Source organism: Anthonomus grandis, chromosome 24 (assembly GCF_022605725.1).
Source record: "Anthonomus grandis grandis chromosome 24, icAntGran1.3, whole genome shotgun sequence".
Taxonomy (NCBI): domain Eukaryota; kingdom Metazoa; phylum Arthropoda; class Insecta; order Coleoptera; family Curculionidae; genus Anthonomus; species Anthonomus grandis.
The window spans coordinates 2,248,967-2,272,994 of NC_065569.1; the positions used below are offsets into that span (position 1 = coordinate 2,248,967).

Consider the following 24,028-nt stretch of genomic DNA (forward strand, 5'->3'; position numbering starts at 1 on the left):
ATTGAAAGCTATTTTAAAATTAGGCTTTTTCATGAGGCAAAAACCAGATCAGAGAAAGATAGTAGCATTCGACAGAAATACACAAAATTAATTTTGTTTAAAAACCAGTAAACGCTATTTGACTGCCAAGGGGGTGGTATATTTTAATAAAAATAAATGAATTTAAATACAGTAGTGGCCAAAATTATAGCAACAAATCTGAATTTTACTAATATTTAATAATAACTATTATATGTATGTTTTAATCGTAAAAGTACGCCACTGGTTTAGATGGCCTCTTAATATTTAAACAAAATTTCTCATTCAAATAAAAAAAAGCCTACCTGTTTTTTTGCTGACAATAAATATTTGTAATTGCAAATATTTCACCTGGTCATAATTATAGCAACATTTGAAATTTAGTGCTCTTTCAATCTGTTGAAGTGCAATATTGAAACAATTTATATTGTGATTTCTTGGTAGTTATTAACTTATTTAAATAACAATATGAGTCGTGGTAAAACCGTGTCTGTTGAAGTGAGGCAACTTATAATTAATCAGTATAAGTCAGGCATCAAACAGTCATTCATTGCAAAAAATTTTGCTCTTCACAGATCAGTTGTATCACGTATAGTGAAAAGATACAATAACACAGGACTGGTAGTACCAAAAAAAAATTCGGGACGTCCCCGGAAAACTTCAAAAAAAAGTGACAAAATGATTGTTCGGATTTCCAGGCAAAACCCATTTTTGTCCTCTTCAAAAATTAAAGGGCTTTTGGATGGCAGTGGGTGTTCCGATCTTAGTGAACGATCCATAAGGCGGCGTCTATTTGAAAATAAGTTGTTTGGACGCAGACCAGCAAAAAAGCCTCTTCTTTCCAAGAAGAACGTGAAGGCCCGACTTGAATTTGCTCGAGAACACCAGGGCTGGACTATTGATCAGTGGCGCAGAGTTATTTTTAGCGATGAATCAAAATTCAATTTATTTAAAAGTGATGGTGCTGCATACGTTCGACGTCCTGTAGGCAAAAGATTTAATCCTCGGTACACTTCTCCTACAGTTAAGCATGGTGGTGGTTCAGTTTTAGTGTGGGGCTGTTTTTCGGGGTATGGTATGGGACCTCTTCACAGAATAGAAGGGATTATGGATCGATTTATGTACAAGGATATATTAAAGAATGTTATGTTACCCTATTCTGAAGAAAATATGCCGCTGTTATATCAATTTCAACATGACAATGATCCAAAACATTCTTCAAGGCTAATAAAAGAGTTTCTCCATGATGAAAAAATTAATGTTATGAAGTGGCCCTCCCAATCTCCGGATTTAAATCCAATACAAAATCTTTGGGAAATTGTGGATAACAGGTGTAGAACCAGGAATTTCAAAAATGCTGGAGAACTTTTCGAAGCTCTTCAGGATACTTGGTTGTCAATCGATCATGATGTTATAAACAAACTTATTTTATCCATGCCAAAAAGATGCATTGCTGTTATAAGGGCTAAAGGGTACTATACTAAATACTGAAGAATATTATTGTATTGTAATCTTATTTTGACTTAGAAGAATACTTTAGGAGAATAAATAAATTGATTTTTCTAAAATGTGTTGCTATAATTTTGTCCAACCCGTTTCCTAAAAAAAATTCCCATTTTTTATTTTTTTTATAAAGTAACAAAAAAATAAACATAAATAAAAAGCTTTGTAAAAAATACATCATAATATATACCAGTTTTTTTTCGAATCTACCACATCATATAATTTGAAGGAAAAATGTACTTGTTGCTATAATTATGGCCACTACTGTACATATATATAATATATGAATGGATGTAAATTAAATAAATATTTGAACCAACTAGTTTTAATGTGTTTTAATGCAAATAAATAAATTTGTATTTAAAAATAAGTGTATTAATTCTAAGAGTTATTTTGAGTAAATTGTAAACATTTTTTGTAGCTTTCCTAATATTTATACAGGGTGATTCAAAAGTAAGCGGCATCCTTTCAGGGGCGTAATCCTTGTATGAAAATAAGGCAAAAAGTTCATATTAATATGGGTCCGAAATTGCTTCCTAAGGGAGCTACGTCCCTTTGAATAGGACCCCTTGAAGACAATTTTTTCTCTATAACTTTAAAACCCTTTAGAATTAAATTTTGAAAATTGGTGTACTGCATAAACATTTCGTTGTGAATAAGATTCTAAATTCAAATTTTTTAAATTTTATTCAGGTGCGTCACATGCGGGGGTTGGTAAGGGTAAAACATCCCTTTTTCTTTTACTCTTTAGGTTATTGTGATTTTGTTTGAAAATTATAAAATTTTAGAGTCTTATACGTAAAAAAGGTACTCTTAATTCAATTCGATAGAGCGTACCATTTACGAGAAAATCGACTTTGAAAATTGTCTGATTGCGTATGTTTAACACATAATAAAATTACTGCATACGCATTTAAAACGAAGTTGGCGGTTGTTTTTTAGTTTTTGCCATTTAAATGACTGATAAATGTCATTGTAAAATACAATTTACTTTGTCAAAGTAAAATTAGTTTCATAGAGTGTTTTACAAATTACTATTTATTATTAATAAGAAGGGAATTGCCTTTGTTGAGTTTGGTACTTTGTGTTTCTAAGTTTAAAAAGCAAACATGGATTTTACGTATCAAGAACAAGCTGAAATTCACATTATGTTTGGAAGAGCATTTGGTAATTGTGTTGAAGCAAGACGATTGTATCATGAGGCATTTCCTAATCGACGAGTGCCACACCGTACGGTTTTCGCAAGAGTAGATCGTAATTTAAGGGAAACAGGTAAATTCAAAAATGTGAGTAATATCGCATAATATCTACTTAAGTTTTGCTTAAGGAACATTTCAAAGACAGGAAGTTGTTGGGCGACCAAGAAATGCCAGAACCCTAGCATTAGAAGAACGCGTGCTAGATCGTATTGAAGAAGATCCATCTTTGAGCACTCGCATCATCACAAATCAAGAATACTCTCAGTCAACCGTATGGAGAATTTTGCACGATATGTTACTCTACCCTTATCATATTCAACGGGTTCAGGCTTTGGAAGAGCGAGATTTCCTTCCTCGTGTACACTTCTGTAATTGGCTAGAAGAAAACCGCGTTGCTTTTGAAAATTTTGAGAAGATAATTTAATTTACTGACGAGGCCGGCTTCACAAGAAACGGAATTTTCAATTTCCACAACAACCACCTATAGACGGATGAGAATCTCCATGCTACGGTACAGAAGGCACATCAGCAGCAGTTAAGTTTAAATGTGTGGGCGGGAATAATCGATGGGCATTTAAAAGGACATGTATTTATGCCGCAACGACTTAATGGACAAATTTATACAATTTTTTTACAGAATGAATTACCACAAATATTAGAAAATCTACCACTTCAATTACGAGCACAAATGTGGTTTATGCACGATGGTGCTCCCCCACATTTTAGCATTCTCGCTAGAGAACATTTAAATAATGCCTATCAAAACCGCTGGATAGGTCGTGGGGGTCCAGTGCCATGGCCACCACGGTCTCCTGAGCTAAACCCCCTTGATTTTTATTTATGGGGACACCTAAAACAACTAGTTTATTCCCGCCCTATACCCAATATTGATGTTCTCAGGCAAAGAATAGAGGAAGGATTTTAGACAATTAAAAACAATCCAAGAATTCTACCACATGTGCACCATCATCTAATAAAAAGATTAAGAGCTTGCCGTGACGCGAATGGTAATAATTTTGAACACTGTAACGAAGTTACAAGATTTTGTCTTTATTTTGTAGCAATAAGGGTAAGCCCAGGCAGCCTTTTATATAAGACAACTTAGATAATTTTGCTCCGTTACCATTTTAACCTCTAAATTTATAATTTACATAACAAAAAGATACATTTTAAGCTTTACCTGTGAGTCATGAGGGGTTTATAATTGTAAACATATATAAAGAAACCAACTTAAAGAGGTTTCTAGCTTGATAGTATCCTGGAAAGGCTTGATTTCTTATAGGTTATGCCTAGTTCTCCGTTGACTATGTTGTAGTCTCTGGCCTTATTGTTTTCAGCCCTGGTTGTTCTTAGGATGGTGAAGAACCACAAATGCCTAAAACTGAGAGGGTTTTCATCACTATGTTTCCAGTTTTTCGGTTATTTACATGAAATTTTCCTTTCATGCTGTTGCATTGTTTACATGTTCTATTTTGCAAGTTTCAAGGTTTACCTACCTTGGGACTAGCCCTGTTAAATGAAGGGGCATGCCCGGTGTGGCAGAATATAATATAAATCATGATTCAGTTTCCCGCGGTTTTCCTGAAAAGCTGGTTTTCTGGTACACATGTGGCCAGCTTTTGTCCCGCTATTTTCACCTAGAAATACTCGGTTTTGAGAGCTGAAACTAAGTTTGTTTACCATATAGGGTCATAGCCTATAAATCCGTACCGTTTTCACGAGGAAAAACTCTATTTTCATTAAGTTTTCCCAATTGCATTTTTATTCAACGATTGGTTCCGAGGATGTTCGTGAGTCGTCGGCACCCAAATTCCTGCGATGGGTATAAAAAGGTTCCAGGTCCACCAAGGATTCACATTCGTCGCAGTAAGGTCGTACCATACCTTTCGAGCGAAGTACCAGTAATTTTTCCATATTTCAATACCGTTAAATTTTTAATATTTACGTTTAAATTTGTCTTGACGTTGACAGTGTGAATTGGGTTAGGTAAGAGCCACCTGTTGACAGTTGACCGGCCGCTTCCAAGCTCGCGTATTAAGATCTTTATCGAATCCGTTGCTATTGATATCGTTCCGTCCCGTTCCGTTTTATTTAATTTTAAAACTGTGGTTTGGACACTATCTTTCTTCGTGTTTTGTAGGGCAAGCCACAGTCCCGAATATTATTAACTGGTGCCTGGACACTATCTTTCTTCGTGTTTTGTAGGGCAGGTAGTAAGCGGGTTATATTAATGAAATTATCGTAAAATTATCCGCGTTACGGTATTTTAGTTAACATTTTTACAAGCTTGGAAGACGGTGGTATTTTATGTTTCCGCTGTGAGTTTTTATCTCTGATTAATTATTAGAATATTCATATTGATTCCGTTCCGCTTTATGAACTTTTAAAACTGTGGTTTGGACACTATCTTTCTTCGTGTTTTGTAAGGGCAAGCCACAGTCGCGAATATTATTAACTGGTGCCTGGACACTATCTTTCTTCGTGTTTTGTAGGGCAGGCAGTAGCCGCGTTTATTAATTATTACTTGGCTTCTCAAGATGGTGAGAGACGAGTAATAACCGAGGCCGTGATGTCATAATTACTATTCGTATAGCAACAGAGCAAAGATAAATGTTGACCGATTGATTGAGATTGCTTCGCTTGATTGGTGTTGAGTTTCCGGCATTCCTTATCGAATGTCATCCGTAACCGCTTGTACAAAACATCATAACCCCGTCCCTTAAATCATACTATTTTGCGTCATTAATAGAGTGCTGAATTTTCCGGTACATTTTCCCAAATAACTGCCTGTGCTTAATCATAGAAATTGGTAATGGGGATTGTTAGATTTTAAGGACACTTTTGTTCATTTAGTTTTAAGCAACCAAATCTGTTACTTATTAGTATTTGTAATAATAAAGATTAAGAGCAATAAGATCTCATTATAACCGGACAGTCTACTTTAAATCTTTACCTGGTTTCTCCACTGTCTAAAGGCTTACCCGAGAGGCTAGAGGGGACTCTAAGCTCCTTTAATTACTTTGCGCCCAAGGCATTTTGTCGACTTTTTCTCTCATAACTGTAAAGAAATATTGAGGGGTGAGACGTATTTAAGTTTATGCTCTCAGGGTGGGTGACGGCTTCACTGCAGCACGGGAAAAGTTCAATAACACACCGGGAATATACTACAAGCACCCTGGCTTTATTCAACTGAATTTATTTATTCCACAAAGTCGGGATGTACAAAATACACGGACGTTTATGTCTTATAAACTAGAAAGAAACCAAACGACAAGACGGGTCGTCCTAGTCTTCGCGACGACTCCCCTTGACTGAACTTAAAAAATAGATCGACCCATATCTAACAGCCCATGTTGCCGATGTTGATTACAATTCAAAATCAGCTCATTACCCCCCAACTTAAATACTAAAATATAAAATATGTGTTTAAGTTCACTGCCTATCAACATCTCAAACCGCATACATACGTCTCGCACTCAATAATGCGCGAATTAAAAACAAAACAAAACGAAAAATATTGCTAGCTAGAAGTAACACTTTTTTTCTAATATATACAGCATCTCAATATTATCTACTAAACTTACAGCTTCGTATAATAACAAAACAAAAAAAAATTAATTGGAATGCATAAGATTCATTAGTCACAACGGACTGCAGAATTAGATACATACTTTCTTAAGTTAACAACATTTTGGCGGCTTAGCTCCTTACCCTCAAGGTCACCAACAATGTAAGAGTTAGCCCCAACTCGACCCAAGATTTGATATGGTCCTTCAAATAGCAAGAAAAACTTTTTGATAACCTTATCAGAAGCGGACGACTGATAATGGGTTTTAACAAGAACCTGATCACCCTCCTGAAATTCAACCGGCTTGATCGATTTATTAGCTCTGTTTGTGCGCTTCTCTGCCTTACTTAACATTCGTTCGCGTGCCAATTCCCAGAGCCTTTCCCTAGAGACTACCTTTTCGGGGTCATTGGGAAATTCAACATATTTAGTAAGGGGACATTCGACCCTTATGCCTTTTTGTAAATAGACAGCGCTGAATCCGGTATTCAGGTTTATTACCGAATTTAAGCATTCTTCAACGAAAGATAACACATTAGGCCTGCGAGTATGCTGATCATAGCAATAAGTTCTGAGTAACCGTCCGATTTCTTTGTTATACCGCTCAGTTATGTTTCCCTGTGGAAAATAGACGGACGTATATTTCACTCGAATTCCCTCCTGTTCTAAATCTTTTTTCCAAGCCCGACTACAAAACTGGGTACCGTTGTCGCTAAGAACACATTGGGGTTTTTGAACCTCTGATATATATACCTTTAAAATTTTATTTAAAATGGCCTTAGTTGTGGCTCGACGCAGAGCAAATAACTTAACGAACTTTGAAAAGGCATCGACAATTACTAATAATTGCGTAACCTTTCCGCGACCTTCCGGCAAAGGTCCAATCAAGTCCAAACAAACCAGTTCACCCGGTCGGCTGGGTACCACCGCATGGTATTCTCCTCGCGAAACCGGATCACTTTTGGCCTTTTGACAAATGTCACAACCCCTCACAATCTGACGTATATGTTTTTGCATCCGAGGCCAAAAGAAAGACTGTTTCAAGTGCAAATATGTTTTAGCCCTTCCAAAATGCCCCAATGTTTCGTGTTTGGTTATAATAAAATCGCGCACCTGATCTAAGGGTACACAGAGTTTGTAACCCTGACAATCCCTAGTGCCTTTTTTAAACAGAAGCCCCTCATGTATACAATACCATTTTTGCACCGACAATTCCTTTTTGCTAATAATTAACGGAAACTTTAAATATTTTTCTAAAAAGTTTATCTTTTGTCTGGCCCAATCATTATTTAATTGATCGCCTCGCATATTTTTAAAATGTGCTTTTAATCGCGAGAGATCGCCATTTATTTTTACCAATGAAACACGAACGTCACCCGACTCGAAAGGACGTGTAGACACCAGTTCTTTAGGAGGATACCGCGACAGAATATCGGCCGTAACGTTAGCAGACCCCTTGCAATGCTCAATACGAAAATCAAACTCTTGCAAGAACATTATCCATCGTGATAAACGTGCACTCTTTAGTTTACAGGTAAGCAAAAAACTTAAACTTTTGTGATCGGAAATAACAACTAAGTCTTGACCAAGAACTAAGGCGCGCCACTGTTTTAAACAGTGTATGACTGCCATAGCCTCCTTTTCCGTGACAGTATAAGCCAACTGGCTACCCTTAAAGGTGCTACTGGTATATGCAATTACTCGACGCTCGTCATCGTCTGAATGCTGAAACAATGTCCCTGCTACAGCGAAATCGGAACTGTCACATTGTATATAAAAAGTTCGACTGAAGTTAGGGTGAGCCACAAAACAAACTTCCAAATAGGCATCCTTGATGGCTTGAAAGGCCTGATTTTCTACCTCTCCCTACTTCCAAACTTGTTTTTTTCTTAGAAGTTCCAACAGCGGTATTGTCAACTCGGCATACTTTTGACAGAAACGTCGTTCGTAATTCACAAGACCGAGGAATCCACGCAACCCTCTTATATTTTTAGGAGTCGGAAAATTCTTAATGCTCTCAACCCTCTTTGGATCCACGGACACACCCTCAGCTGTAATAATATGTCCTAGGAACAAGACTTCCTTACAGAAAAATTGGGACTTTCTTAACTTTACAGTAAGCCCTGCTTTACATAATTTTTTAAAGACTGTACTAAGATGATTTAAATGTAACGAGACATCGTTCGAATAAACCAGCAAATCATCCACGTAAACACACATGAAATCATGACATTCCTCGTCCAGTACCTTATTTAGACATCTTATAAGGCTCGCCATGGAAGTGCGCAAGCCAAATGGCAATCTTTTAAAAGTATAAGTCTCACCCGCATGGATAAACCCCACGTACTTAGTGTGTTCATCTTTAATCGGAATGCACTCTCACGGACTTGTCTTTCTTCGTCACACACACCAAGGGAGATACATACTGGGTTTTTTGTTTTTTAATTATATCCCCCGCTAACATATCCGAAACTTGCGCGTCTACCTCTTTCCGATATACTAGAGGGACGGGGTATTGTGGGGCGTTAAATGCTTCATAGTTTGTTAATTCAATTTCATGATAATAATTATTAACACAGCCCGGACATTCGGACATACATGCGCTGTCAACCGCCCGTTTAAAGTCGGCGTCAGAATATGCGCCCTCGCTGCTCACACTCAATGGTGGTTCTGCCCCTCTCGACGCCTCCTTGACCTCCATGTCCCAGTGCTCCCTGCATAAATTTATTTTTAAACTGCGATCACTGATCTCAAACTCAATGGTCAAATTAAAAGGCCTATTATTGACTCTAAAGCTTAACAAGGAGTCATCAAAATTCAGTGTTGCCTTATACTGAGACATCCAGTTGGAACCAAATAAAATATCACAGTTCAAATTAGGAATGACCAAGCAGATAACATTAATTTTTAAATCTGCAATTTCGATAGGCACATATATTTGGGTTTTTACACGCTGCGTTTTCCCCCCTAAAGCCACAGCAATACTGACATTGGTGACCGGCAGAGCCGGCAACTCACTTAACATAGACCTCAATTCGTTATAAAGCTTTTCGGAAACCGCGCAAACATCTGAGCCGGAATCTAAAAGTATGCGTACCTGTCGAGTACCTATCGAGGCATTAATAACCGGAGAAACTTTCTCATTTTCCTCCGGCTCGCTATCGGAATCCGTGAGGAGCTCCGCCTCCTCCCTATAAAAAGCGGCGATATGTCGAATTTCCCTATTATTTTTATTATTTCCGCGACCGCTAAAATTATTATAATTTCTTGAATTGGAGGTCAACGTATTTCTGTCCTGTGTTTGCCTTCGCGTATTGTCATGAGAACTCGCCCCCGAATGTTCTGCATTTGACTCGCCCTTAAATGTGTCATCTATTTTTCGTAAATAGGTTTCAATATCGTCTATGTCACAAAACCCATTCGTGACAATACCGCGCCGAATCTCTGAGGAAAAATGCATGGAAATCATTTCAATTAATTTTGGGGTCGCTATTTTTTCAGTTAAGTAATTAGCTTGATTAATCAGATTTAAAAAATATTCTGACCTACTTCCGGATTCAAAAGTACCGTATGAAAGTTCCAAAAAGAGTTCGCGCTCTCGGTCAACCCCCCAGAATCTTGCCTGAAAAGCCCTTTGAAAATCATTGAAATTGTTAAATGATTCTTCTTTTATTTGAGCCCAATCAGCCGCCGCGCCTCGAAGACAAGTTAAGGCCAAATTTGTTTTAGCGGAACACCCGCATCGATCAAAATACTGTTTAATTTTTTTAAAAATCCCATAGGATGGGTTTTTGAATTAGGATAAAATGTTAAATTACTTCCCCCCAGTTCTTTCCAGTTCAAAATATAACCCCGATCGACTGACATGCCTACTAAATCTGACCTAGAAACCTCTAGTGGCCCCCCTTTTGTCTTAGACCCTGATGGTGAGTCGCTAGTCAACCTAGTCCTCTGATCAATTTCTTTAACTTCTAAACTCAATTTAGAAACAGAATCCTGCAACTCCGTCATACCTACGGACAATTCTTTAAGCAATTGAACTGTTTCCCTAGCTTGGAGCTCGCTCAGAGGAATATTCTCCGAACTTGCTGAATTTTTTCGCTCCTTTTTATTTTTTTGACTCATTTTTAATTATAAGCTTAAAATAAAATCGCGTACCTACCACCTTAATTGTACACAAAAGTTTTAACAACTACGTAATATCAGTCTACGTAAATAATATGCTATCCACTAGTCATTCAGAGTACATGTACAAATAAAACACCAACCAATTTAACAAAATTCCGTTCACTACTCCTACAAATATATAGTTTATTTTATTCAACGAAATCTGCCACAATCCGGCAACGTTGCACAGCTGTCAAGACACACCGCGCTAGCCGGTGGCGCTAGTAAATAAATCGACTTCGCACCACCCCCCAGTTGTGAGTAAGATGGATCGGTCCAATTCCACGAATCTGCTTGCCCCGTCTGACGACAAATTACGACCTTGGAGCGTTAAATGTTTACCAATTCAATAGCTTTAAGCCGGGAACACATTGCTCTGACGTGTTGTGTTGCGATGTGTTGTGATGCGTTATGATGTGAATCATACTGCTTATTTTGCGTGTATTTAAATGAGCAGTGTGCACATTCATCTGATGCGGTTCGTTCTGACCTGTCGTGTCGCGATAAAATGCGGGTGAACCAGATTTTTGTTTGACACCGTCAGAGCGTCAGAACGTTTTCGGCCGTAGGTTGTAGCGCGATGGCTGCGATGGTGAACGAAATTGAACTAATTGAAAATGTAAGAAATCATGAATGTTTATTTAACGTCAAGTCAAGACACTACCGAAATCAAAGTATGAGACAAGAAGCATGGGAGGAGATAGCAAAGGAAATTAATAGCCCATGTAAGCTTATTTTAATTTATTTTATTTATTTTTATATACATACATAGTTACATAGGTACTGTATTTTTTTAAATTTATTATTACGTTACGTCCACGTCGTACAGTTTCTAATTGCCATGGTACACTACCAATATCTGATAGAAAATAATCTCTAAATTTGTCCCGAACGCGAAAAGCATCTTGAGTAGAATTTTGACCCAAGGGTGGCACTAATGTAAAACACGATTCGAGGGTGTTACGATATATTTCTTCTGGCTCAAAATCATTATTGCAGCATAACATATTATGAAGACAAATTGCGGCATATACTATGTCATCAACAAAATCTGGTTGTATTTCCATGTGCTTAAGAAAAATTCGCCATCGTGCTGCAAGAATTCCAAAACTATTTTCCACTACTCTCCTAGCCCGCGAAAGCCTATAGTTAAAAATTTTATTTGGCTCATTTCCTGCTACATAACGCCGGCTATAGGGGCGTAATAAATACGATTTTAGTGGGAAAGCTTCGTCTCCCACAATAACATGAGGTAAAGCTTCACCGTTTTGTGTAAGCGGCTTATCAGCTGGAAGATTCAGTGTATTATTAGCTAACGAAATTCCCAGAGAAGACTTGGCAAAAATTCCTCCATCGCTGTTGCGACCATATGAGCCCACATCAATCGCTATGAATCGGTAATTAGCATCCACCAGCGCCAGCAGAACAATTGAGTTACAACCTTTGTAGTTATAATAATTTGATCCGCCATTAATAGGACAGCGAATATTTATATGCTTTCCGTCTAAAGCGCCTATACAGTTAGGAAAGTTCCACATAGACTGATATCTTGCACTTATTTCTTCCCATCGTTGCTCTGTGGGTATTGGTAAAAATTCTGATGCTAGAAGTTCCTTTATGGCCTTTGCTACTTCTTTGATAATTTCACGAACTGTGCTAAATCCCATTTTATAACTGAAGCCAAGAGATCGAAATGAATTGCCAGTGGCTAAGAATCTGAAAAGAAAACCTGCTGTTAGCAAAATGATCACATTTGCATTTTATATAGAGATTTCCATATTAATTTTTCGACCCGATTTTGGCCCTGTTGTAATAGAAGGACATTGCTAAAATTTGGAGTAGATAAATTACTTTCAAATTACTTTAGTTTGTTTGTGGTACCAAAAAAGTATGACAAAAGACTTAAAAATGCATTATTTCTCTAAAAACAATTAATTTTTTATCACACGTATTTGCAGACGTCTATCAATTTTTAACATTTTTATCTAGATACCGAGATGTAAGAAAACACTAATTTTGTTCTGTTTTTTTGCATGACTGATAGCTTATGGCATTTTGAGACTCTAAAATGTATCTATGTCAAGCATCAGTTATTTACTTCTATTAGATCAGGGCATAAAATAGTTGAAAAGTTAACTGGGAAATCCCTATGTGCGCCTTGAAAAAATACACCTAATAGTATGTATATGTATAAATAATTTAACTTTTTAATTAATTTAAATTTGTATTTTCTTTTAGTGCCATCGGTTCGAGAGACTTAGACTAAATTGAGAAACGCATTCCTAAACCCAAAAAAGCGAAGGCAGACCAAGAGTGGACAAGAGACAACAAAAGTGGTTCCCTGGAAGTATGAACAAGAAATGTCGTTTTTAATACCATATCTAGAGTGTCGCCAAACTAAAAGCAATCTAGAATCACAAAAAGATCAACCAAATGTAATTGATGATGAGAGCACTGGCAGTGACGATGTTATTAATAATACGCTCCAAGAAAGTATCACCTTGAATGCAGACAATTTGACACAGACACAACATTCAAGTACTGACACACCAGTTATTAGTACCCCGATCCATCCAAAATATTCGCAAAAAAAGCCCGTTTATCCAGCAAAGATATATCTCTGAATCCAGCAGAGGAAATGGTGCGTATCATGAAACAAAACGCCGAGGCACGAAATGAGAGACGCAATAAGATAAATTCAGATTCTCCTTCCTCTAATTTGGATGAGGTAGACATGTTTTACCTTAGTATGGCCAAAACAGTGAAACGCTTACCACAAAGGGAACAGGCATATATTAGAATGGAGTTTTGCCGAATGGTATCTGAAGCAGAAATCAGGAATTTGGATGCAAAAAGCCTTCCCGTCTCGGTGACAATCTCCACAGATAATCAGTCAACGTCAACATCATCTCTGCAATCCACTCCTTTGCATAGTCCAACTGATTTATCAACTCAATACAACAACTGTCCATCATCTGGTACGAGTACTTCCTACGTGCAACTTACTCCTTTGCGAAATCCAACTAATTTATCAACTCAGAGCAGCTGTCCACAATCTGGTACGAGTACTTCCTACTCTCCATCGCTGTATGAACACGGATTTACCCCATTTATGTAAAATATTACTGTAGATACTTATTTAGAAATAAAAGTTATTTACCTTAAAAATACAGCTAATCTTTCTCTTGTACAGATCGCTCTTCGAAAAGTGGTATCAATTTTTTTTATTCTTTCTTCAATTTTTCCATGTAAACTTTCAAATTGATCCCTGGACATCCTAAAGTACATATGGAAGCGATTTGCATCTTTAATAAGTAGATTCACTAAAGTATGATATTCGCCAAATGATTCTCTATTTTCGTTTATTTCGTGAATCCAACTTTTTTTTTTTCTTAGGTTTTGTAGAACAAATAATAGCAACAGCACATTCTTCAATTTCTTCATCAAATTCATCTGATGAGCTTGAATTCATGGTGAACAAACGCAAACAACACACCGCTATACTGTCACTGCATCAATTAAATATAAAATATTAACGTCTGACATTGGTCAGACCTAATATGATGCATCAGAACAATCTGTTTACAACCCGTCACATCATAATGCATCACAACACATCGCAACACAACACGTCAGAGCAATGTGTTCCCGGCTTTAATTTGTTACAAAAAGATGTTAATGATTTTATACTCTATTTCAGAAGTGTGTAGAGCAATAAAACCTCATTAGGTATGCAAAAGTGGTACCTGGTGATCCACCAATATTTTATGCCACTACCTTAGTTGGGTATTAGTTTCAATGTAAAATTCTTTCTTTTCGTTGATTGCAGGTAGTGCCACCCGGTTTTGGGTCAATTTATGAGTTTTGCCCATTGTTACCCACTGATAAACATTGAAAACGGTTCGCCAAAGGCGTGCAACTGGGACTTGTTTTTTACCTTATAATTAATGTACTTAAATGCTATTTTATTTTAGAAAGTTACTTTTGTTTAAATGGAATAATATATTTTTTTCACAAATTTATTGAACATAATATGTAGAGTAAAACAGTTGAAAATGTCACTTTTGGATCTGGCACTTTTTGAACAGTGTATAACAATTTTAAATTATAATAGATTGTAGTCTTCTTCGTCATCTGACGAACTGTCATCACCTCTTGACATTATAATTAAAGGATCGACTGTCTGATCGATGAGGTTGTCAAGATCCCACATTTTGTCCTCTTGCTTAATTACATGCTGGACTGCTTTTCGCCAATTCTCTGGTGTCGCTTCCGTAATGGCTTGATCAAACAGTAGCTTAACATCTTTCATTTTAAAAGTCGTGTTTTGTCTTGCTACAAATCCCTTTATCTGCGCCCATATCAGTTCTATAGGATTTAGTTCGCAATGATATGGCGGTAAGCGCAGTACAGTTATATTATATTTTTCGGCTATATCTTCCACGGCGTATTTCATGAAACGAGTTTTGTGTAAGTTTGCTATTGCCAGCAGTTCTTTTTTTATCAAATTTGCTTCAAACGCAATACCTTTTGCAGTCAGCCAATCGATAATTTCTTGCTTTCTCCAACTTGAAGTTGGCGTCTTCTCTATTCGCCGTAAATGATAGCTTGCGTTATCCATAACCACCACCGAATTAGCCGGAAGAAATTTTATCATTTCACCAAAATAGTCCTCGAAAACGTCTGAGTTCATGTCTTCATGGTAATCTCCTGTGCGAGTCGACTCAAAGGTTAGCAGACCTTCTTTTAAAAATCCCTCTTCGCTTCCAATATGTGTGATTATAAGTCTTTTTCCTTTTCCCGAAGGTACTTTAATACCCGTAGACAGGCCTTCTATGAAAGCTTGGCGAGCACTGGTTATATTTTTGTCTTGCCACATTTTTTGGACTATATAACCTTCGTTAATCCACGTCTCATCAAGATAAAAAACTTTCTTTTGCTCCCTGCGGTACTGCTTGATACTTCTCAAGTATTGTCGTCTCCAACAAACAATTTCGTCGCTCTCCAGTAAAAGTGCTTTGCGGTTATGCTTTTCCTAGGCAAAATCCATATTTTTTAAAGTTTTCCATAAAAGTTTTCTACTTATCAACGGAATACTGTCATCTCGGCCAAGGTCCATTAAAATTTTGTCTAGGGTGGGTATTTCCTTTTTAAAATAAAAAGAGTGAACTTTTCTTCGAATTATACATTTAGCATTTTCATCAAGGACTTTTGTAGGTCGTCCTGGCTTTTGCTTGGGAGATTCCACTTGACCTGCTACTTTTCTTTTCCGCAACAATTTGAAAATGGTGGACTTTCCAATTCCACTCATTCGAGAACATTTTTTAACAATTTCTTGCACAGTAAAACTAGGGTAATCGTGTTTTATGCAATCATGTACATTTAAAATAATAACTTTTTCACTCAGCGATAGTGGAGAATTTTTAGTACATCTTTTCGTTGGACTGAATACCTCCATTTTTTAAATATTGGGATAATAATATTGTGATTACACTACAGCGTAGCAGTGACTACTAACGTTTAAAATATGATTTAAAAGTGTTTATAGTCTGTATATATTACCTGACCCCATTTTTGCATGTTACAAAGCGTTAAAAGATAGGTACCTATACAAAAGGATTAAAAGTATTTTTTTAGTATTTAATCTCTTTCAAAATAAAAGCATTTAATCCGTGAAAATTAAATTCATAAATATTATAAGTACCTGCGCCTATGAACTACCACGAAATGTAGCCAAACAGAACGGAATTCCCCAGTTTATTGCTCTATACACTTCTGAAATAGAGTATAGTAAGCTGAACAGGAAGATGATAGAGTTCATAAAGGTGTAGAAAGCTTGAAAAGCATACTTGCTATTTCGACATTTGTGCATTGAAGGAACAGCAAGTATTATTTAAATTTATTGACCTCAATTCTCCAACACAGTTTTTATATAGACCATGTAGGCCAACTAGTAGCACATGATGATCAACCTAAACTTCTCTTTGTGGGTGGAAATTGTAGTAGAATTTTCCTAAAACAAATGAGTTTGAAGTTGGTTACAAAGTCCAGTGTTTTCTGAATTAATAATATTGGAAATAACCATTTAAAGAGTTTCAGCAAATGGATGAGCTTCATCTATTACTTCATTCATGTTAATTTCCTGATATTGTATTATTAACTGAGGACTGATTAAAGCCCAATAAATGTTTTAATATTTAATTATGTTCCTATATCAATTTTTTGTCATCAATACTTCATACATGGTGGAGCTGCTATTTTAGTTTAAAAAAAACAATTGAAAGATTTTTCTTTAAATTTGATAAGTTTGAGAATTTTCTATTGGAGAAAGTTTTTGAATTCTCTCTTTGTTTTTGTAGACATTTTAATGTGTATGTTTTTTGTGTTTACAGACCACCCACTGGAGATATTGGTATATTCCTGGACAAACTTGACTCTCTATTATCCCAATTGTCCCTACATTCTAAAGTTGTATTAGCTGATGATTTTAATATTAACTTCACTGAACGTCTTGCAATGTCATAGAGTCTTAAGGCTTAAAAATGTATGTTTTTTCTTCCACACATATACAATCATCATCTTCAACTACTATTGATTATTTGTGTACAGATTTAAATGATGTGTCATGTACAGTACTCTCTTCTAGTATTTCTGGCCATGAAGCAATTCTTGCTAAGCTTCCATGCAACATTGGATTGTCTTTTTCTTATTATGTGGGAAGAATTTTCAGCAGAGCAAATTTCAATGTTTTTTTTTCTGCTACAGCCTTGATAAATTGGAATACAATTGAAATACAACTACTGACCCATTTACCTTATTTTTTCATGTGCATTCAAAATAATATTTTCCATAAAAAAATGGCTTAAAATAAGAAATAGAAAACCGTGGGCCACAGCAGACCCTAGAATTTCGGCTAAAAATCTCTATTTTATGGCTAAGTTGTGCAAATATACAACTAATATTTTTTTTTAGAAACACCATAGTCTATACAGAAATACAATTAAAGCAGCAAAGGCTATTTATTGTAATGACCACTTAAATGTTACATCAAATAAGCAGAGAGAGTATTGGTCAATTATTAATAATTTTAAGCATTCTCATAACAAAAAATCTGGACCAGAGGCGAGACCAAATATTTTAAATGATTTTTATTGTAATATATGTATCTCATTTCTTGCTCAAGGATATAAGTAGTAATATTGATCTCTAATATTATATTTGGCAAAAGTCAGTCCTTTTAAAAGCTTAAAAAACTATAAATCATCTGGAGCTGATGGAATATTATCAAAGTTATTACTCCGTTTGCTTGACTCAGCATTGAATACCTTAGTTTCTGCCATAAACAGTTCCTGGTATAATAGCATCTTTCCTTCATGTTTAAAAAAAACAGTGGTTTTCCCTCTTCATAATGGATTTGACAGAGCCTTGTAATTTCCGTCGAATATCTATTTTATGTACCCTCTCCAAGATAGTTAAAAACTTCCAAAAAGCAGAAATTTCTGAGAATGTTTTACAAAATAATAGTTTATTTCACTAATTTATCTGCAAATTAATTTGGATTTCAAACTGATAAATGGACTCATGATGCTGTTTTTAGGTTTTTGGAGAGTGTCTATGCATCCTTGAATTCTGGACAGTCGTTGGTGGCAGTGTTTTGTGATTTTTGGAATACTGTTATCTTAGCTCAATAAATATGGTTTAAGGGGTGTGACATTGCAATGGCTAAAATCCTACCTATCAGTTTGTCTGATTTTAGATCCCTTGAGCCTGGAGTACCTCAAGGTTCAATGTTAGGACAAGTCTTATTTTTGATGTATGTAAATAATTAGGCTTATTTACATACACTAAGAATAATACTTTAAGTATGACGTCCAGGGCATCATGTTTAGTAAAGAGTCCCTCTTGCAAAACAAAGAAAACTGCAAGTTCCTTAGTACGATGGATGGTCGCGTTCGATTCAAAAATCGCAAGACATAAGCTGGGAAGACTAGTTGCATATTCGGTCTAGTTTTCTTTTATTTACTCTCATCTTCATTATGACATATCTTTTTGTGGCTTAAGCAAGGGGTTAGTGAACATTATTTTTGTGATTCAAAAAAAAAATAATTAGATATCTTTGTTGTGTATGTATGTTTGTGTTGTCTTGTGTATTATGTTCTGGTGGGTTAAGAGATTCTTCTAAACCCCTTTTCATACCTCAAAAAATGTTAATTCTATTTCCTATTTTTGTCTTGGAACCAGCTACTCTTATTCATAAATCTTCCTCTCCTAAACCTTCCTCTAACATTGGTCATATGACATGTTATTGTCAATCATTATCATTTACAATGACAATTGTATATGAAAATGATTTTCCCATACCAATCCCTATATCATCCCTTACCAGAAACTCGCCCATATAACTTAGTTAAAAAATTTACAATCGTTCCTCTACCTAGTAAAAAGTTTAAAAGCAAGTTAAAATCACTTATTATATATATTTTTTTAATGATATTTTTTGTCCTTTTCTAACATCATTTTCATATTTTGTGTAAGTTACTTTCTTTAACATCTGTTTTTGATAGCAGTTTAACTTGTTTTTAAGCCTCTTTTGTTATTTTTTGATAATGTGTTTTTTTATTTTATGGTTTAAAAATATGTATTGGTTCTTCTATGAATTTGTATTGTTTATTTTTTAGGATGCTTGTACACATGATTTTGTCTTACATAATGTAGAACAAAGTCAAAGTTAAAATATACTTTACTTACTAAGTTTACAAACTTGTGCTAAAAGCTTCCTAATCCTAGAGTTAACAATACTAGTAGTTATTTGGTTAAACTTAAAACACATTTTCTTTCGTTTTTATTTAGTTTATAGTTGGTATCAATTCAATTCAATTTGCTAGTGAAGCTGATATAACAACATTTATTGATATTTAGACCAAGTCTAACATTTGTTGTTTTTGAAGTAAGTCAAAATGTCATTGACAAAAACAGTGAAAAGCAAAGGAGATGTATGTCCATCCTGAGGACACACTATGTTGGCTATGGTGGCTATAATTAGGTCAGAGAGGCAGCTGCCTATCTGACTCTCTGAATATGCCCCTCAAATGAACTTTTAAAGCCATTAACCAATTGAATATTGAAACTTACCGACAACAACTTCTCAAACAAAACTTCATGATCAACCTGGTTGAATGCTTTAGAAAAGTTAGTATAAATGGCATCTACTTTCTTATGTTTTTCCATTAGGAGTAAGAGATCAGATTAATAAGATAACAAATTTGTTGCATAACTTACTTTACACATAACTTAGGAATAGCTGATTGGAGACATGCACCTCTGTAGTTTTCCATTTTGCCAGTTTTTGATACAATTTTTTAAATATTTTTAATATAACTTTTAATATAACAGTTTGTCTTTAGGTTTACTTTTATTTAGCTTCTTAAAAAGCACAGGCTAACATTCTTTTCTTTTGTTTCAGAGGCGTGTCAAAAAGCAGTCTGCCAAAACTGTAAGAGCTAAGCGTCTTAAGAAAAATCAAATGACAAGAACAGAAATTGAACAGAAGACCCTAGAACCTGAAAAAACTAGTGTCATCAATGAAACTGGTAAAAAGAAAACTATTGTGGCAGTAGAAATAGACAGAAAACACACCAATGGGATCTTTAAAAGAAAACAAGTGTCAGAAGCTGGCCCAGTGTTGACGAAAAAGAAGAAGCCAACAGGCATAAGTCAACAGTTAGACCAGAAACAACCAAATATAAATGCTTCAAGCACTGCTGTAATAACAAGACTACCAACAAAATTCGAGTTAGCTATACGAGAGGGGCCAACTATAGCATGTAGTTGCTGCTTACGACTGTGGTTTCCTTTATCATGCAAAAAATTAAATCGCCACAATTTGGAATTAAAGTATGGGAATGAATTTGTAAAAAATATATATAATGATGGTGACCAGTTTTATTCTTCCTGTTTAAAAAATATTTGTAAAGGACATTTCCCTAGAAATTGGTCCGGAAATTACAATGTGGTTTATCCTGTTCCAGAAGAACTAAAAGATTTAACAACCCCAGAAGAAAGAATGGTTTCAGCCAGAATACCATTTATGCAAATTAGGGAAGTCGGCTATGCCAGGCAGTGCTATATAACTGGTCAAATTGTTAATGTACCAGTTAATGTAGATACTACTACTAGAATCCTTCCAAGAAATTTAGATGACACCCAGACAATTCAAGTTCAGCTAAAGAAAAAACTTAATTTCAAAAATGCTTATTTGCTTGAAACCATTAGACCTGCAGTTGTAATTAAAGCAGCTAAATATTTATGTCAACAACCCCTGTATGTCCAAGAAGGTATTCAAGTGTCTGACAATTGGCAGAAAGATATAGAAAACTACATTAGCTCACAACAAAATCATGATGCTGATGATGATGCATTAATAGATGCATAAATTAGGCAGATTGATGTTGAATCATTGAAGTATAGTACAACAAAACAAATAAATAATGTTGCAGTGGATAAACTAAATAATTGTGAAACAATGGAAGTCGAAAAATCAAATAATGCTGTAAGGTGTAGTAAAAAAGAGGCCAATATCTATCAGTTAGATGAATTTCTAGAAGATGAGGATGAAGAACTAGTGAATCCTGGTGGCCAAGAAACTCTATTAAACAAGAATAATCTAGAAAACATCTGTTTTGCCCCTGAGGAAGGAAAAACTCCAATCCATTTTATGCAAGACAAGTATAGTAATGAACTTTCCTTTCCAAGTTTATATTGTGGAAAAATGAAACCATTCTTTGTTCAGTACAGCTACTCAGATGAAATTAAAATACAACTTCAGCACAAAGACAGGAGATTTGCAAGGACAGATTATCTTCTATATACATTTAAAAAGAGCCAAATAATTCTATTAACAAAAGCTGTGTACACATGCCTTAGGAAAAAGAAAAATGAAAGTGGAAAATATACAGCTCGACAAGTCATACAACCCGATTTCATCGAGCAACTTGTAAAAAATGATGATGACTATCATTTTCTTAATAAAATAAAAGGTTCTCCGGCATATTGGAAACAAGAGAAAACAAAACTAATGTGTATGATTCGACAGTTTGGAATTCCAACATTATTCATAACCATTTCTGCAGCTGAAACAGCATGGCCTGAATTAATTGTAATATTAGCCAGGGTTGTTGATGGTAAAGAAATTTCACTTGAAGAAGCTAATACCCTCTCTTATTTGGATAAGACCCGTTTAATCAGGACCGACCCTATAACGTGTGCTCGATATTTTCGAGTAGAATTTCAACATCGTGGCTCACCCCATATTCATGGATTACTGTGGTTAGCAGATGCCCCCAAATTCGATGAAACCGCTGCCAGTTTGCCGACAAGTTCATCACTTGCGAGGGAGATCTAGAGAGTGTTAATGAAATAATCCAATTCAACACTTATCATCATTCAAAGTCTTGAAAGAAAGATATAAAGGTATATGAGGTTAGTAAAGATATTTTAATGGATTTTTATAAATGTTATTAAAAAAGTCGAAAAAAAATAGTTATTTTAAGAATAATAGCAGTAAATCTTTGTTTTTTTATTGATTCTCTTCTTTTGTGTTCTATAGTACTAGTATATATACACATTTGAATTACTGTTTGTCATTATTAATATCATGTAAAAAGGCTGATATTCAAAGACTCCAGTTATTTGAAAATAAAGTAAGGCTAATTATTTTATTTTATATATATTACACTCTAATTAATTCAATTATTAAAACACTTGGCTGGCTTGTCATACACCTAAGTAAAAAGATATCTTTAAGAATACAATATCTTCAGAATAATAAATATTTTATTTTATTTCAGGTCTGCAGATATGGTATCCCCTATCTTCCTATGGATGAAACCACCATATTGATGGCTATTAAACTGGACAAGAAAATAGATACTAATAAGGAGCTAAGAAAAACCATATCCGAAAAATTGTTGTTGATAAAAACAAAATTACAAAATAAACCTGATTTGTCCTTCGAAGGATTTTTAGCAGATCTCTGTATGTCAAAAGAAGAATATCTAACAATAATTCAACACAACATATTTAAGACAACAATGTTTCTAAAGAGATAGCTCAAGGATTGTTTCATCAACAACTTCAATGAAGTTGTTGATGAAACAATTGATGATGAGAAGTAATATGGATATCCAGCTAGTCTATGAACCTTATGGTTGTTATAGCTATATAGTCAACTATATAAATAAATCCCAAAGAGGTGTGTCAGATTTACTCATGAGAACAATGGAAGCGGTTAAAAAAGGCAACCTCGACATCAAAGGTAAATTAAAGGCAATGGCGTCAGTTTTTTTAATGCTAGTGAAGTGAGTGCTCAAGAAGCAGCCTATTGTGTGCTTCAGATTCCCCTGCATGAAACGTCCAGTGGATATATTTACATTCCTACTAACCCAATAAAGGAAAGAACAAAGCTATTAAAATCCTTAGCAGAACTAAAAGAAATGTCTGCTGAGGACACCAATATCTATTGTGATGGTTTGATTGAACATTATGAACAGAGACCAGACGAGCTTGAAAATATTTGCTTGGCATAATTGGCCGCCTATTATCAATTCTCCAAGAAAGAAGAACAATCAAAAAAAGCAACCATATTTCCATTGAAAGATGGGAGCGGAATCTTAGTTAAAAGAAGTCATCCTAAAATCATATCCTATCGACGTTATGGACTACAACAAGACCCTATAAACTATTACAGAGAACAGATCATGTTATATGTTCCATGGAGAAATGAAGTAGATGAAGTTGAAAATGTTGATCAGCAAATAAAATATGTAGACCGATATGCTGAAATAGTTGAAAATAAACGGAAATTTAATGTTTTAGATGAGAAAATATTAGATGATCTCATTAATAATGGCGTTAATAATGAGGGCAATATAGACAATGAATACATAGCATATGCGATAGATAATCCCGATTATAATCCATTTGATGGCATTGATGGAAACCAAAATGAAGCACCTGTGAAACATATGGCATTTCCCACACCTCATCAAATTCCAGACTCAGAGTATGAGGAACTTATAAGCAAATTAAACCAGAAACAATATGAGTTCCTAAATATTGTACAAGACAAATCTTCAAATCTGATGAAGCATTTCGAAACATTCCCATTTTCATGTGTGGCGACAGTCGTCAACTACCACCAGTAGGAGATTCCTTTTTATTTTTGCCATCAAAGAGGAATCCCTACAAGGAAATCTGTGGCACTTATTTATGGGACCTTTTTAAGTACTTTGAATTAACCGAGATTATGAGACAAAGTAACGATAAATCATTTGCCATCGCCTTAAATAATATGGCCTGCGGTGCGATGACCGACGACGATGTGAAGTTAATTAAGTCGAGAGAGTTCCTACTGACTTCCAAATCCCAGAAGACACTATCCATTTATTCAGTTACAATAGTGATGTGGATGCATACAATAACGAAAAATTGTCTACGTATAACACAGAGCGGTCGGTGAGTGAAGCCAAAGATGTAGTTAAAGGTAGTTGCTCTGAAAAACTAAAAACATTATTTT

At 35.3% G+C, this 24,028-nt stretch overlaps 1 protein-coding gene across 2 annotated transcripts; it reads right to left on the reverse strand.

The window, feature by feature from the left end:
- Window positions 1–11,181: 11,181 nt before the first annotated feature.
- On the reverse strand, window positions 11,182–14,098 carry LOC126749314 (uncharacterized). Of its 2 annotated transcripts, none has more exons than XM_050458991.1 (2): window positions 13,616–14,098; window positions 11,182–12,171 (listed from the first exon to the last, which is right to left on the reverse strand). In XM_050458991.1, exons 1-2 carry the CDS (start codon window positions 13,906–13,908, stop codon window positions 11,202–11,204), a joined length of 1,263 nt encoding a protein of 420 aa, XP_050314948.1. In that variant the 5' UTR covers window positions 13,909–14,098; the 3' UTR covers window positions 11,182–11,201. The 2 variants fall into 2 exon arrangements, with proteins under 2 accessions (XP_050314948.1, XP_050314950.1); XM_050458993.1 differs by having other exon boundaries at window positions 13,230–14,098.
- Between the last annotated feature and the right edge of the window lie 9,930 nt (window positions 14,099–24,028).

Excerpts from the sequence above, each read along its gene's own strand:
- LOC126749314 (XM_050458991.1), bottom strand. The coding sequence starts at position 13,908 with ATGAATTTGATGAAGAAATTGAAGAATGTGCTGTTGCTATTATTTGTT. Across the intron at positions 12,172-13,615 it reads AGATTAGCTGTATTTTTAAG|ATTCTTAGCCACTGGCAATT; the intron begins GTAAATAACTTT and ends TTTTCTTTTCAG.